Below are 15778 nucleotides of genomic sequence, written 5' to 3'. Positions count from 1 at the left end.
TTACATGCCAGACTGTGTCACTACATGCCTCAATGTGCCATTACATGCCAGACTGTGTCACTACATGCCTCAATGTGCCATTACATGCCAGACTGTGCCACCATTACATGCCAGACTGTGCCACTACATGCCTCACTGTGCCATTACATGCCAGACTGTGCCACCATTACATGCCAGACTGTGCCACTACATGCCTCACTGTGCCATTACATGCCAGACTGTGCCACCATTACATGCCAGACTGTACCACTACATGCCTCACTGTGCCATTACATGCCAGACACACTGTGCCCCATTACATGCCTCACTGTGCCACTACATGCCAGACTCACTGTGCCCCATTACATGCCTCACTGTGTCACTGCATGTCTTGACGATTCCTTACCTTATCCTAAGACATGCAGTATCTGTCAGACCGCGCCCGTCCATTTTTTCAAAAGCCGCGCCTCCTCCTTCTGCTGTTCCGTGATAGGCCGAACACTCAGCTTCCCAGGAGACACTGTGTTCAGTGTTCGCCTATCACGGAGGCCCTCTCGTCCTCGGTCTCGGACGAGAGGGCCTCCGTGATAGGCGGAACACTGAACACAGTGGACCGGATTCAGATAGGTTAGCGGATCTTTAGATCCGCTTAACCTATCTGATTTACACTGTGCAGGGACCGCCCTGTCTTTCCTCCGCTCTCCCCTATGGGGAATCGGATGAACACGGACCGTATGTGCCATTAAACTTCAAGCGGAGGTTCACCCAAATAACATTTATATCAGACCAACTTCTTTATAATTCTAATCCAGGCAAGAGGGAAACTCGGCCCTCCAGCTGTTTTGAAACTACAAGTCCCATGAGACATTGCAAGACCCTGACAATCACAGGCATGACTCCTAGAGACAGAGGCATGATGGGATTTGCAGTTTTACCACAGCTGGAGGGCCCGAGATTGCCTACCCCTGTTCTAATCTATATTTGCAGTCCGGCTTCCGGGTACTTCTCCCCGCAGGAGTAGGCGTTTCTATGCTGAGAAGGCATGTCATCTGAGAGGTCGCCCAGATGATTGACGTTGTTTCAAAAAAAGTTCTTCCTGGCGGATAAGGCCCCGCCCTCTTTATTGCGTAGGTGCGTCACGAGTCACGGCGTTTCCGAAAGAAGCCGAACATGAAGAAGCTCTATACGGCGCCTGCGCAGGCAGCTCTACACGGCTCCTAGTCGGTGCACAGGCGCCGTATAGAGCCGACTCGCAGCTCTGCATGTTCGGCTTCTTTCGGAAACTCCCGTGACTCATGACGCGCCTACGGGGGGCGGGGCCTTATCCGCCGGGAGAACTTTTTCTGAAACGACGTCAATCATCTGGGCGACCTCCCAGAGGACATGCCTCTTCAGCATAGAAACGCCTACTCCCGCGGGGAGAAGTACCCGGAAGCCGAATTGCAAATATAGATTAGAAGGTGTAACGGTCAGGGGTTAACACCATTTACGATATTCCATTCCACCAACCCACAACAGCTTATCCGACACTCCGACAATCCAGCAGATAGGACCCATTGGATTCCCCAGAATAACGAGACACAAGCTCTGTTCTCTGGTTCCAAACGAATGAATACTTTAACGGTAAACTCTCAGGTTTTTATACAGTTAGAAGCCAAATATGGACAATGACTCAACTTCACCCACAACATGATACAATGGGTGCTTCAATACACATTCCGTTGTAGACGTAATTGACATGCTAATCCACTACACCCGAAAGGTCAGACATCTGACCTTTCAGACTGCCAACACATATTTATCATCAATAGAACTTCACACAATGAAAGGTTCTTGAGAGGCAGACTTAGTTAGCACAACAGCAAGCTTTTATCATTACAGCCAGGTAGACTTAATTAGCACCTCAACAGTCTATGTTCCACATTGAAAGAGACACTCTATTGACCTGTTGTGTTCAGAAGGAACAACTTGTAATATTTCAAGATATCCTGCAATACATGAATTATCATTACTGTCCCATCTCATGTAATCCGAGATATAATTTCTCAGTCATCCTATGCCCCTATTGGACATAGGATGACCCTAGACCCAAGAGTCATTAGTGAAGCTGGCACAGGAGTACCCCGCATCCTTCAAAAGTCTCTGGGTATCACGGGCCATTCCGTTACAGAAGGTATGTACAGCCTAAAAAAAAAAAAAAATTGCGGACTGTACATGTTAGAAGTATAAAGAAGTTGGTCTGATATAAATGTTATTTGGGTGAACCTCCGCTTTTATGTGCGTGTAGACAGGCGTCCCAATACTTTTGACATTATAGTGTATGTAAAGTGTAACAGAAGCTAGAGTTTCCGTTTTAAGAACCTCCCATGTCCCAGAAGTCGAATCTGACCCCAGGATTGGATTTTAATGCAGAGGAAAGTAGTGAGAGGGACACGCCAGTCATTTAAGAGTTCAATCTGAGGATCTTTTTATTCATACAAGATAACGCGGGATAAAACGGCACACACATTTTGGCGGGCGAGGAGCAATCCTCCTTCATCAGGGCTTTATAAGCTCCTTGTGTGACTGGGCTCTGCACCCATCGAGAGAAGAAATAGTTAATAATCTGGATCTGGAGACAAAAGCCATGTGCTGGCTGGCCTGTGTAATCCTATGTAATCTTGTTATATTAGTAAAAAAAAAAAAGATCATCAGTTTGGACTCTTGAAGTAGTGATGCGTTGCTCTCATTACTTCCTCTGCACCATCAGCGTCTAATCCCGGGTCATACAAGGCTCCTGGGATATCACTAACGGTGCGGCGCTCTCATTCTTTTTTCTGCATCAGAATTTTTATGACTGTCTGTATTCCTGTCGGGGGGGGGGGGGCATTCACTGGTGACCATTGTCACCGGAATAGAAAGTGATTTACAGTTGTCAATGAAACCAGAATAAAGGGAAATTCTTCCAATAGGAAGAGGGGCAGCCTGTCCATTAAGGGCGCATGGGCAGAGCCCCCCCCGTCCATCGCCGGTGACTTGTCGGTATGGTTCCGGCTATCGAGATGGTTCCTGTAAGGACTGCGCAGGCGCAATCCTTGCCGACGGAAATCTCCGAACCTCGGCTGGCATCCAGGCTCATTCCTTAACATCCCAGTGGATTGGAGGATGTTAAAAAAAGAGCCAGGAGGCCGAGCAAGCGTAGCGAGCCATCCGAGCGAAGCGAGGACGTGAGCCCGACTGGCCACTTACCTCAAATTCCACTTCGCCCTGGAGGTTCGGTGATTTCCATCGGCAAGGATTGCCGGAACCATATCGTCAGATCACCGGCTCCCCTATCCATGCGTCCGGCCCCTTTCAGCCATGACTAAGCACTGAGACAGTGTGAAACGCGTAGGCTGCTTTGCTGTGGTGAATTTTCTATTGATTTTACCAATAAAGACAACTCAAGAGTTCTTTTGGAGTGCGGCTGTCCATCCTTTTGATATTTCTATTATTTGCCTAGTGCATTGCCGGCACCCTTGGTTTCCTGAGAAGTTCTTGATTGCTTAGCAGACCCACCTGGAGCGGTGACTCCCTTTCCCTTTCAGGACACCGTCTCATGGATTCCAATGCGGAGGGGCTGTTTTTTTTTGAAGCAACGATTAGGCTTGGGCTCGGGTCGCAGAGAGTGTGCGCTCCGATCCCACCCAGGTGTGTTACAACAGCCAATTAATATTCACTGTTGTAACACTAATCCTCCTCCCAGCCAATCAGAAAGCCAGTTTTGACATTGGTCACCCGATTGGCTGAAAGGACAGACAATCCTATTGGACGCAGAGGAGAAGGAGAGGATCTGGAAGCTGCCATGGAGGAGAGGCTGCTGCACCACGCTGCCTGCCACCCCTCTGCGCTGATGGGGGTAAGTGCCAGACCGACCGGCAAACAGCTCAGGGCTGAGTGAGAAGATAGTCACCGCTCCAATTTGGTATGTGGATAAATCTGTGTCCTCTCAGAGAAACCCAGGTGCCGGCAATGCACGAAGCAATTGTAGAAAAAATGTGTGGGGCCGCAGGGCCAGGACAAGGAGTGGGCAAGAGGAGTGGCTGCCATGGGGCACAGTGGTTTACTGTAGGGATGAGGGTGCATTTCGCCTGGTACAAGGCTGACAGGAGGAGTGTCAGTGGCGGTGATTTTGACAAGCGAGTGACTGCTGGGCGTTGGCTCACCTAAGCTTGCACATCATGAGCAGGGAAGGGGAGGGGGGTGCAGTTTGGCATCTTTCCCCTGGGCGCTAAAAATGTCTTTGTCCGGGCACTGCGTGAGACTTGGGGTAGATTATGGTGATGATCAGTGTGAAGAATGCTCCCTACATTTTGGCAAGTGAATAGAATTTCCCCTGACAGGTACAGATCTGAGAGGCAAAAATGTGTGCAAGGAACTTCTACCGACTAGAGTTGGGCCGAACACCCCCTGGTTCGGTTCGCGCCAGAACTCTCAAACATCGCAAACGTTTGAAACCAAACTACAAACCCTATTAAAGTCAATGGGATCCGAACTCGAAAATTAAAAAGTGCTAGTTTTGAAGGCTCATATGCAAGATATTGGCCATAAAAAGGGTATGGGGGTCCGAGTACTGCTCTGGGGGACATGTACCAATGCAAACACTTTCTTTTTAAAGAAAACATAATTTTTACAGGAGCAGTGATTTTACTGATGCTTCATGTAAAACAATAAAAATGTAAAATTCCTTTAAATATCGTGCCTGGGGGGTCCCCTTAGTCAGCCTGTAAAGTGGCACGTCTGTGGCATGTATAGAACCTGCTGCAGAAAAACAAAATTACATTTAAATTTCTGGCAATACAATACTATTGGCAGCAATACAAAAATGTTAAGAAAAACGGCGTGGGGCTCCCCCCCGAAGGGCCTGGTATGGATTTTAAGGGGAACCCCACGCCAAATAAAAAAAAAACGTGGGTTTCCCCCCTAAAATCCATACCAGACACTTATCCGAGCATGCAGCCCGGCAGGTCAGGTCCCTGAACCTTACCAGACCACATGCCTTTAACATGAGGGGTGCTCTGCCCGGGGGGGGCAGAGCACCCCTCATGTTAAAGGCATGTGGTCTGGTAAGGTTCAGGGACCTGACCCCAAAAGCACCTTGTCCCCATGTTGATGGGGACAAGGGCCTCTTCCCAACAACACTGGGCTGTGGTTGTAGGGGTCTGCGGGCAGGTAACTTATCAGAATCTAGAAGCCTTCTTTAACAAGGGGACCCCCCAGATCCCGGTCCCCTCCCTGTGTGAATGATTTTGGGGTGCTCATATAAAATTTGGGCCAAGATGCTTTTGTCTGCCTCTGCATTCACCCCTGTGCTGCGCTCAGGCCGATTTTGGCAGTGGATGCACATTTTCCTGCGTTTGGGGCCATGCACCATGCATGGCTGTCAAATTGGAAGCAATAGACATGTGTCCCAATAGACATGAATGGGACTGCCTGCCCACAGATGCATGGAACACCTGTGCTCCCCCCCGTGTGGGCAAGCCTGGCCCTCACATGGGTGTACACTGTCGTACGTTTGTGTGAATGAGACCCAAGAGTAGATTTAAACCTAATTATTTCAGAGACATTTCCTCTTACTCTTCCCGTTTTATCTTTGGGACAGGAAGCGAATGAAAATCTCCCCAATAGGACACAGAAAATAAAAAGCAGACGGGGGTTCTAACTCTTCACTAGTCTCTCTAAAATTAAGAACGATAAAAAAAATCCTTTAAATATTGTGCCTGGGGGGGGGGGGTCCCCTTAGTCTGCCTGTAAAGTGGCCCCCTTAGTCTGTCTGTAAAGTGGGGGCAACTGTGCCATGTATAGAACCTGCTGCAGCAAAACTGAAAAAATGTTTTTATGCAAGTTGTTTTTTGGTAGACTGTTATTGTTGCTTGTTATTCAGTGAAGTGTTGTCATTGTTCTGGACAGGAAATCATAGTTATTTAATAACTTACCTGTTTTTTGCATACCCCCCCCCCCCCCCCCACCTCGTCTGTATCCACAGGGTGCCTTGGTCACTGCATGTGCCGACGAGACTCTTCACTTATGGAACCTGAGACAGAAGAGGCCAGCTGTTCTACATTCCCTTAAATTTAACAAAGAAAGGTAAGAAAGACGACCACTTATTTATTTATATTCATATTACAGGTACTTACTGTATATAGCGCTGTCAATTTACACAGTGCTTTACATATATATTGTACATTCACATCAGTCCTGGCCCTCAAGGAGCTTACAATCTAAGGTCCCTGTAACAGTCAGGGGTTAACGCCGTTACGATATTCCATTCCACCAACCCAAGACAGCTTATCCGACACTCCAACAATCCAGCAGACATGATCCATAAGAATTCCCCCCAGAAAGACAAGACACAAGCTCTGTTCCCTCTGGTCCAAACGAATGAATGCTTTAATGGTAAACTCTCAGATTGTTCTACAGTTAGCATGCTGCAGTAATCACAGGGACAATGAAACACTCCACCCAAAACATCACACAATGGGTGATTAACGAGTCCCCCCTCAATTCACATCCCAGACAGACATTCTGGCACCGAATCTACATGAATCAATTACTACAGCTGACAAGTCACATTCCACATCTATTATCAATAGTATTACACAATTAAATATCTTAGGAGCAGACTAATTAGCACAATGGACAACAAAATGCAATCTCAGCAAGCCCCATCACTACAGCCAGGTGGACTTAATTAGCATCTCAACAGTCTATGTTACACATTGAATGAGTCACTCTATTGACCTGTTGGGGTCAGAATAAACCACTTGTAATTTTTCAAGATATCCTGCAATACATGAATTATCATTAATGTCCCATCTCATGTAATCCGATATATCAGTTCTCAGTCATCCTATGCCCCTAATGAACATAGGTTGACCCTAGACCCAAGAGTCATTGGTGAAGCTGGCACAGGAGTACCCCGCATCCTTCAAAAGTCTCTGGGTATCACGGGCCATTCCTCTACAGTCTCTAACTCACATTCATACATACACATACTGGCAAATAGTCCCATGGTTGGGATATTCCAACCGATGACCCCTAGTGCTCCATCCCTCAGCTGTATAACGGTACTCTAGATCAGGGGTCTCCTAACTTTCTAAATAAAGGGACTGTTTACTGTCCTTCAGACTTTAGGTGGGCTGGAGTGGCCAGTGATAGTAGAAAATTCCCCAGAGTCAGTGGAAGTAAAAAAAAATTCAGTGCCTGTAGTCAGTGGGAGGTATAGTGCCCCATCATTGGTATTAGTGGGAGGACTATTGCCCCTGCATTGGTACTAGTGGGTATAATAGTGCCCCCATCATTGGTATTAGTAGGAAGAATAGTGCCCCATCGTTGGTATTAGTGGGAGGAATATTGCCCCTCCATTGGTATCAGTGGGAGAAATTAGTGCCCCCATCGTTGGTATTAGTGGGAGGAATAGTGCCCCATCATTGGTATCAGTGGAAGGAATAGTGCCCCAGTGTTGGCATTAGTGGGAGGAATAGTGCCCCTCCATTGGTATTAGTGGGAGAAAATAGGAGAAAATAGTGCCCCCATCATTGGTATAAGTGGGAGGAATAGTGCCCCATCATTGGTATTAGTGGGATGAATCGTGCCCCATCTTGAGTGTCAGTGGGAGGAATAGATCCCCATTATTGGTATTAAAGGGAGGAAAATTGCCCCATCATTGGTATCAGTGGAAGGAATAGTGCCCCATCATTAGTATCAGTGGAAGGAATAGTGCCCTATTATTGGTATCAATGGGAGAAATAATACCCCATCGTTGGTATTAGTGGAAGCAATAGTGCCACATCATTGGTGTCAGTGAGAGGAATAGTGCCCCATCATTAATATCAGTGGGAGGAATAGTGCCCCATCATTGGTGTCAGTGGGAGGAATAGTGCCCCATCATTGGTGTCAGTGGGAGGAATAGTGCCCCATCATTGGTATTAGTGGGAGGAATAGTGTCCCATCATTGATATAATTGATATCAGTGGGAGGAAAAATGCCCCATTGTTGGTGTCAGTGGGAGGAATAGTGCCCCCTTGCTGGTCTTAGGTGACTTACATTCCGACTTAGTAATAAACATGTATTTGTGTGCAGGGGGGGAGGGGAGGGGTGGGAGAAAATAAATAAAGTGCAATGTGAGCCATAAAACAAAAATATGACTCGGCAACGAGAACTCATCTCCTGCCGGAACCTTCTGTGATGGCAGGAAATAGAAGTGAGGGGTCTGTTCTTGTACAGCTCTTGGCAGATCGGTCCCTCAGAAGTACAGATGCTCAAGTTGTACAAAAAGATTCTTCCATAAAGCGCTAAGAACTTTCTCTGCTGGCTCAGGAAGACGACTGCAGAGCCGTAGCCGAAGCCGGCGTGTGGGCCGCGATGAGTGAAGGAAGCTTCTGCCTGTAGTAGAGGGGGGTACAGGAGAGGAATGGTAATTGGGTGGGAAGGACGCTGTGAGTTCTTTTTTATTTTTTGCCCGGAGATTGGCTTTAACAATAGGACTTATAGGATACTATCCCCTTGGAGTGTGCATACAGGGGTGGCCGTTGCGACCCAGCAGCCCCATGCTCCAGGGGGGGTGGGGGCGGCGGCATGTAGAGGAAACGAACCCTCCATGTAGCCGCTGAATGCCTACTTCTCTTCCTCTCCCTTTCGGAAACATTCAGCGGCTGCAGGAGAGACATGGAGGTCATCGGCTCCTCCACACGCCGCTCCCGTTTTGCTGCAGCAGGTTCTATACATGGCACAGATGCGCCACTTTACTGGCAAACTAAGGGGACCCCCCGAGGCACAGTATTTAAAGGAATTTTTGGAGGGACTAGGGAAGAACTCCCATCTGCTTTTTATTTTCTGTGTCCTATTGGGGAGATTTTCATTTGCTTCCTGTCCCAAAGATAAAACGGGAAGAGTAAGAGGAAATGTCTCTGAAATAATTAGGTTGAAATCTACTCATTCACACAAACGTACTACAGTGTACAACCAGCGACATCCACATCCCTGTCCTGCTGCCCCGGGCTCCCCTGTTCTCCCCTGGCCCCCCCTTTTGCCCTTTCCCCTCCTCGGATTGATTAGTCATTGTGAATATATATGAAGAATATAGCCCTACTTTGGATTACATCGTAGGAGGTATCTCTCGATGGGAGATACCATTTCACAAGCAGAATTGAAACCTATACAAACATCAGGGGGAGACCGTAGTTCTCACATTGTTCTCACATTGTGCCTCACCACTAGCCGCCCTCGAACAGCAGCGATGCACAATCTGAGAACTACGGCCCCCCCAGGGGTTTGTATAGGATTAAATTGTGCCTTTGAAATGGTATCTCCCATAGAGAGATACCTTCTACGATGTGCGCATGCGCCATGGTTACGTCAGCCCAGCCCGGCAAATCAGCAGTTGTGCTGTGACGTACAGTGCATGTGCAGCGGCACTATTCGATGGGGGGCACTTCTCGACAGAACACCGGCATTGCAAGTAAGAAAAACCGGCAGTGGCGGCCCGTCCATTAGGGCGCCCGGGTGCTGCCCCCTCTATCCACGCCACCCCCTATATGGTTAATGGATAGATTTATGCATAGCATGAATCTATCCACGTCCGCCGCAGCCACCCCCTTCTATTCATGTGCCCAGCCCCTTTCAGGGCGCCTGGATTAAGCACCTGATTAGAGCCACAGTCTCTAATAGGCTTCAAAATTGGGTGGGCTCGGAACACAGAGCATTGCGCCATGAGCCCACCCAGGTGTTACAACAGCAAATTAAAAATCGCTGTTGTAACAATGATCCTCAATCCGGCCAATCAGAAGCAGGTCTGAGACCCGTTTTTCGATTGGCTGAAAAGAGACGACTCCTGATTTGGCCACCGAGGAGGAGGGAGGAAACAGAAGCCGCCGATGATCGTGGAGAGCAGAGGAAGGGAAAGCTGCCACAAGTGAAGTGCTGCATAGATGGGGCAAGTTCACCAGACCCGCCCGCCGACCGACCGGCTGACAAGAAAATTACCACCAGCCGCCACTGAAAACCGGCAGAGAAGCCCGGCCTTGAGTGAGTGAGTGAGAAACTTGTATAGCGCTACATATGCGAACTGAATCGCCTCAAGGCGCTTGGTATCCATTTCCTACTATTTTTTGCCTTCAGAATAGATGGGTTTTGAGTTTTTTTCTGAAGGCCTGGTGATTCCCTTCCATTCGGATGCTGGTTGGTAAAGCGTTCCATAGTCGAGGTCCTTGGACTGCAAATCGCCGTTCTCCTTTGGACTTGTATCGGGCCTTGGGTATTTGGAGTCGATTTTGGTTGGTAGATCGGAGGACACGGTTTGGGTTATGACATTTTAATATTTCGCATAGATATTGGGGTGCACTGTTTTGTACACATTTGTGCGTCAGGCAGAGTGCCTTAAACGCGATTCGATCTTTTACAGGCAGCCAGTGAAGGGACCTAAGGGAGGGAGAGATTGATTCCCAGGTTTTTTTCATGTTACAAGTCGTGCCGCCGTATTCTGGACGACTTGTAGACGCGCAATTTGGTATTTTGGGAGTCCGAGGTAAAGGTCATTTGCATAGTCGAGTCTGGAGTTGATTATGGTTCCCATCACAACTGCTATGTCTTCTTTTGGGATAAAGGGAATAAGTCTACCTAGTTGGCGCAGCAGATGGTGGGATCCGCTGACTACTGAACTTATTTGTGCATCCATTGTCATGTCGGAGTCAAAAGTGACTCAAAGACTTTGGTGCTAGGGGTGATGGTTTGTCCCAAAATGGGCGGGGGCATCCATGTTGTTGTAGCGAGTCTTTTCCGGTTGGCGTGGAACAGAAGGAGTTCTGTTTTTGAGCCATTGAGTTTAAGATAACTATCCGTCATCCAATTCTCTATCAGAGTAAGGCATTTCTCTAGTCCGAGATAATGATCCTTTTTGTTGCTGATACGGAAATAGAGTTGGGTGTCATCCGCGTAGGAATGGTAGAGTAGATTCTGGTTACTGATAAGTTTGAGGAGGGGCGGAGATAAATATTGAATAGTACGGGCGACAAGGGTGACCCCTGAGGGACTCCGCATGACACCATGCGTTTTTCAGAAGTTATAGGACCTAGTTTCACTATCTGTGATCGGTTTTCCAAAAAGGAGGAGAACCAGGGTAGATCCGAGTCTGCCACTCTAGCTACTTCAGCTAGGCGGGTCAGCAGCAATTTGTGGTCTACTGTATCAAAAGCTGCGCTCAGGTCCAACAGTACCAGGAGACAAGATTCTCCATCATCTGCAGCTTCGAGAGCGTCATCTCAAATTTTGAGAAGTGCTGTTTCCGTTCCATGACCAGGACGGAAACCCGATTGAAATCGATCCAGTAGTTTGTAGGTATCTAAATGGTGTTGTAGCTGTTGCACTACTGCTTTCTCCATTACCTTGGAGAAGATATGGGTCGCCGAGGGTTTGGGTCTTTGGGGTCGAGCCCTGTTTTTTTTTAAGATGGGTTTGATTATGCCTTGTTTCAGGGAGGTCAGCACCATGCCTTCCTTAAAAGATTGGTTTATGAGGTGCCTGATAGCCGGTGCCAAAATATCGCCACATTCTTTCAACAGTTTAGTGGGAATGATATCATTAGGCACCAACGATATTTTTGGTGGTGTCGATGGAGATTGATTTTAGTGTAAATTTCGTCGATTGTGGCATATTTGTATTAATATTGCCTTTTTGGTTTAAAGGGGGGTGGGTAGAGGATCTTTTTTGCTGAATAATTTCACGGATATTTTCAATTTTGTTAATGAAATAATCCGATAATTTGTTGCAAAAATTTTGTGATTCAAAATTCGGAGCCTCTAGGCAGGCTGGATTCATGGTCTGAGCAACTAAATTGAAGAGTTTGCGGGGACGGTTGTAGGCTTTGGCGAGGATATTAGAAAAATGATCTTTGTGATATTTCTTGGTGATTAATTTGTAGATTGTGTGGTTTCCCTCTGTTGAGTTTCTTCTCCAGGCTGCTTCCGCTCTTCTGCGTTCTTGTTTCAGCAACGTGAGATCGTCGTTGAACCAACCGCAGTTGTTTTTCCGGATGAGCGGCCTTCTCATTCAAAATCAGTGCCTGACCTCACAAATGGTCTTCTGGAAGAATGGTCAAACACTCCCATAGACACCCTCCTAAACCTTGTGGACGGCCTTCCCAGAAGAGGTGAAGCTGTTGTAGCTGCAAAGGGCGGCGCCAACTCCATATTGAACCCTACGGACTAAGACTGGGATGCCATAAAAATTCATGTGCGTGTAAAGGCAGGCGTCCCAATACTTTTGGTAATATAGTGTAGCTGGTCCTCTTTAACAATACGATTAGATATTAACCAGTATGACAAGACAGAATGTATGCTGCCAATAAACACTTGAATATTCTTGAAACGTCTGGCTTGGTGAGCGCCTGCCCTATAATTTGGCACGCAAAGTACATGGTGTCAGCGGGAGACGGGTTAAGTATTGCAAACTATCTAGGCAGGGTGTGATTAAGGACACTTTTCCCGCTTCCCCCAAAGGTACAGCCGCTAACTGCGTTTTACAAAAACACATCAGAGATGAAATGAGAAGTCGAGGCTCTCGTCAGGCTCGGGGAACCGCCATCTAGCTATCACATCCTCAAGTGTTTTGCACACTGCAGTAAATGTCAATGTATTATTAGTTCTAGCTTAGCAAAAAGCCGATGTGATAACGTGAGTCAGGCTGGTAACAGCTAATGGAATTTTAGTTCTCTCGGGTGGAGAAATGAGAACCTTTCATCATGGAACACCCCCCATCACTAACTGCTGTGTCATCTCTTGGGGGCCCTTACAATGGTTACAACCCGAGGCAAAGAAGTACATCACCTGAGTGATTTGAGGGGGAAGAAAGTGGGGAGACGTCAGAACTTTTGAAACTGCAAAACTTTGAGTTTATTCCGCTGGTAGTATAGACTCAGTTGGCACTTTATTTGGTGCATCTGTTCATTACAACAAAGTTCTTGTTACACTATTTATTTTGAAAATAATGTAACGGAATAGCCCGTGATACCCAGAGACTTTTGAAGGATGCGGGGTACTCCTGTGCCAGCTTCACCAATGACTCTTGTGTCTAGGGTCATCCTATGTCCAATAGGGGCATAGCACGACTGAGAAATGATATCTCGGATTACACGAGATGGGACAGTAATGATAATTCATGTATTGCAGGATATCTTGAAATATTACAAGTGGTTTATTCTGACCCCAACAGGTCAATAGGACAGTATTCATTCAAGTGGGGACACATACTGTTGAGGTGTTAATTGAGTCTGGCTCATAAGATATTTCATTGTCTATTGTGCTAATTAAGTCTGCCTCTCAAGAACCTTTCATTGTGTGATGCTAATGACACTGTATTGTGTGAAAGTTCTATTGATGATAGATATGTGTTGGCAGTCTGAAAGGTCAGATGTCTGACCTTTCAGGTGTAGTGTATTAGCATGTCAATTATGTTTACTAAAGAAATGTGTATTATGTAGCAGGTGAGAATAACTTATCGCAGAGTCAGAACGTCTGGGTAATGATTAGTAATTAGCTCATCTGAATGTCATTATCTCACGCAATGTGTATTGAAGTTCCTTGTGTCATGTTGTGGGTGGAGTTGAGTCATTGTCCAGATTTGGTTTCTAACTGTACATATATAACAAGTTGAGTTTACCATTAAAGTATTCATTCGTTTGGAACCAGAGAACAGAGCTTGTGTCTCGTTATTCTGGGGGGGGGGGAATGGATTGTGTCTGCTGGATTGTTGGAGTGTCGGATAAGCATGTCGTGGGTTGGTGGAATGGAATATCGTAAATGGCGTTGACCCCTGACCTTTACAAATAGATTAGAAGTTTTGTATTTAAACGCTTGCCGACTGCATCACTTAGATCAGGAGTGCCCAACCTTTTGAAGAGCGAGGGCCACTTAAGCAACTTGGTAACCAGTCGAGGTCCACAATATGCGGAGCAGGCGGATGACAGGTCACGGCTACTCTATAGGCCCTCCAATCCGCCCAGATGAAAGGGGACGAATTCCCTTCTGTTTTTCGGATTGGAGGTAGGCGGCCATAAACAGACATCTGTCGCTCTATAGAGGTGAATTGAGGGTCCCCTTTGGTCGGGCAGATCGTGTGAAAAGGGCCTAAGACTGCTTTCACACTGATGTGCTGCGGTTTACCCACACCGCGGGTGCAGCCTAGTGCACCTGTGTCTATCCTGCGGGTTAGCTGAACTTTGCCATAGACTCCACCTGTGGAAAAAGTTGGCACTGTAAAGGAAGCATCGGCTTATGGGGCTCTGCTCCGCAGCTGCTTTCTTCCTCTACCACCAGCTTCATTCACAACACTGATGCTGTGGTATGGCGGGTCGGCAACCTGCGATCTGGGCTTGCCAACCCACCATTCCAGAGCATGAGGTCTAGGGCCACATCAGAGAGCTCTGCGGGCCACATGTGGCCACTGGTTGGCCACCCCTGACTTAGATGTACGACGGCAGAGCGGATCTTCTGTGCCGGATCACATACCTAGTACTAGTACCTAGTATATGATCTGGTACTTTCAGGCACCTGCAACCCAGCTATGCTGTGATTAGACAAGGCACATGCTGATCAACCAGAGGCAGCTGGTGGGCTTTTCTCTTGGGTGGGTGGGGCAAACAACCAGGTGCTTCAAAATACACACCCCCCAGCCTATCCCCCCCATAGTAATTCATGCTACCGGCGTCCTGAAAGGGGCCGGGCGCATGGATAGGGAGGACAGCGGAGGTGTTGGGGGGGCGGCGCCTGTGCGCCCACAATGCATGGGCCGCCACTGTCTGCTGATCGGCGAGGAGAGAAACAGGACAGAGCTCCTCCTATGTAAACAAGCCAGAGCTCTGTCCTGTCAGTGGGGAAGTGGTGGATTTTGTCCCCAGTCTAAATGTATAAACTTTGTGTTTGCAGCTAGCCAGCTAGTTGGCTTTTCTCGGAGAGAATGTAGTGGTGGAAGGCCCTTTCCTCCTTGGCTGCTGCCTGGGGAGGGTGTATCTCCGCAGAGGTCCATTCTTCACCTCCTGGGCTCTTTTGCCACCGCCAATTCTAGTGTAGAGACCTTGCTTTAAGCTGGAGTGTCCCCAGTCTAAATTTCATGTTTGCAGCTACAGTAGCCAGCCTGAGCTTTCTTTATTCTATCTGGGTTTTGTTTACCCTAAGCCCGGGAACATGACCTTGCTTCTTCCTGCTGCTGTTGAGTGTTCTCCACTGGATAGATTGAGAAGATACAATGTTTTGGGGTTGCTGAGGTTTTTTTTATGCAAGTAATGTGGGTTGGGCAAGAGAAAAAAATATTTGGAGAGACCTTGTAAAATAGACCTTTGCCTCCCAGGCTTTGCTTGAAGAGAATGTAGTGGTGGAAGGCCCTTTCCTCCTGGGATGCTGCCTGGGGAGGGTGTAGCTCCAGAGAGGTCCATTCTTCACCTCCTGGGTTCTTTTGCCACCGCACATTCTAGTGTAGAGTTCCTGCTTTTAGCTGGAGTGTCCCCAGTCTAAACTTTGTGTTTGCAGCTAGCCAACCAGAGCTTTCTTTATGCTATCTGAGTTTTGTTAGGTTTACCCTTAGCCCAGGAACATGACAGAATTTTATGCAAGTAATGTCGGTTGGGGAAGAGAAAATTATTTGGAGAGACCTTGTAAACTAAAGATTTTGCTTCCCAGGCTTTGCTTGGAGAGAATGTAGTGGTGGAAGGCCCTTTCCTCCTGGGCTGCTGCCTGGAGAAGGTCTAGCTCAAGAGAGGTCCATTCTTCGCCTCCTGGGCTCTTTTGCCACC

The 15778-nt window shown here is 47.5% G+C and overlaps 1 protein-coding gene across 7 annotated transcripts in view; it reads left to right on the top strand.

Annotated features, from left to right (window-relative positions):
• The window catches only part of STXBP5L (syntaxin binding protein 5 like), a 413558-nt gene that overhangs the window by 146921 nt on the left and 250859 nt on the right, over nucleotides 1–15778 (top strand). For all 7 annotated transcript variants that reach the window (XM_040339197.1, XM_040339195.1, XM_040339193.1 and 4 more), the window contains exon 4: nucleotides 5984–6084. In XM_040339197.1, coding sequence (XP_040195131.1) covers nucleotides 5984–6084 — 101 coding nt within the window. The remainder of the gene's footprint in view (nucleotides 1–5983; nucleotides 6085–15778) is intronic.

This window comes from Rana temporaria, chromosome 2 (assembly GCF_905171775.1).
Source record: "Rana temporaria chromosome 2, aRanTem1.1, whole genome shotgun sequence".
Lineage (NCBI taxonomy): Eukaryota > Metazoa > Chordata > Amphibia > Anura > Ranidae > Rana > Rana temporaria.
This window is presented reverse-complemented; position numbering and strand designations above follow the sequence as displayed.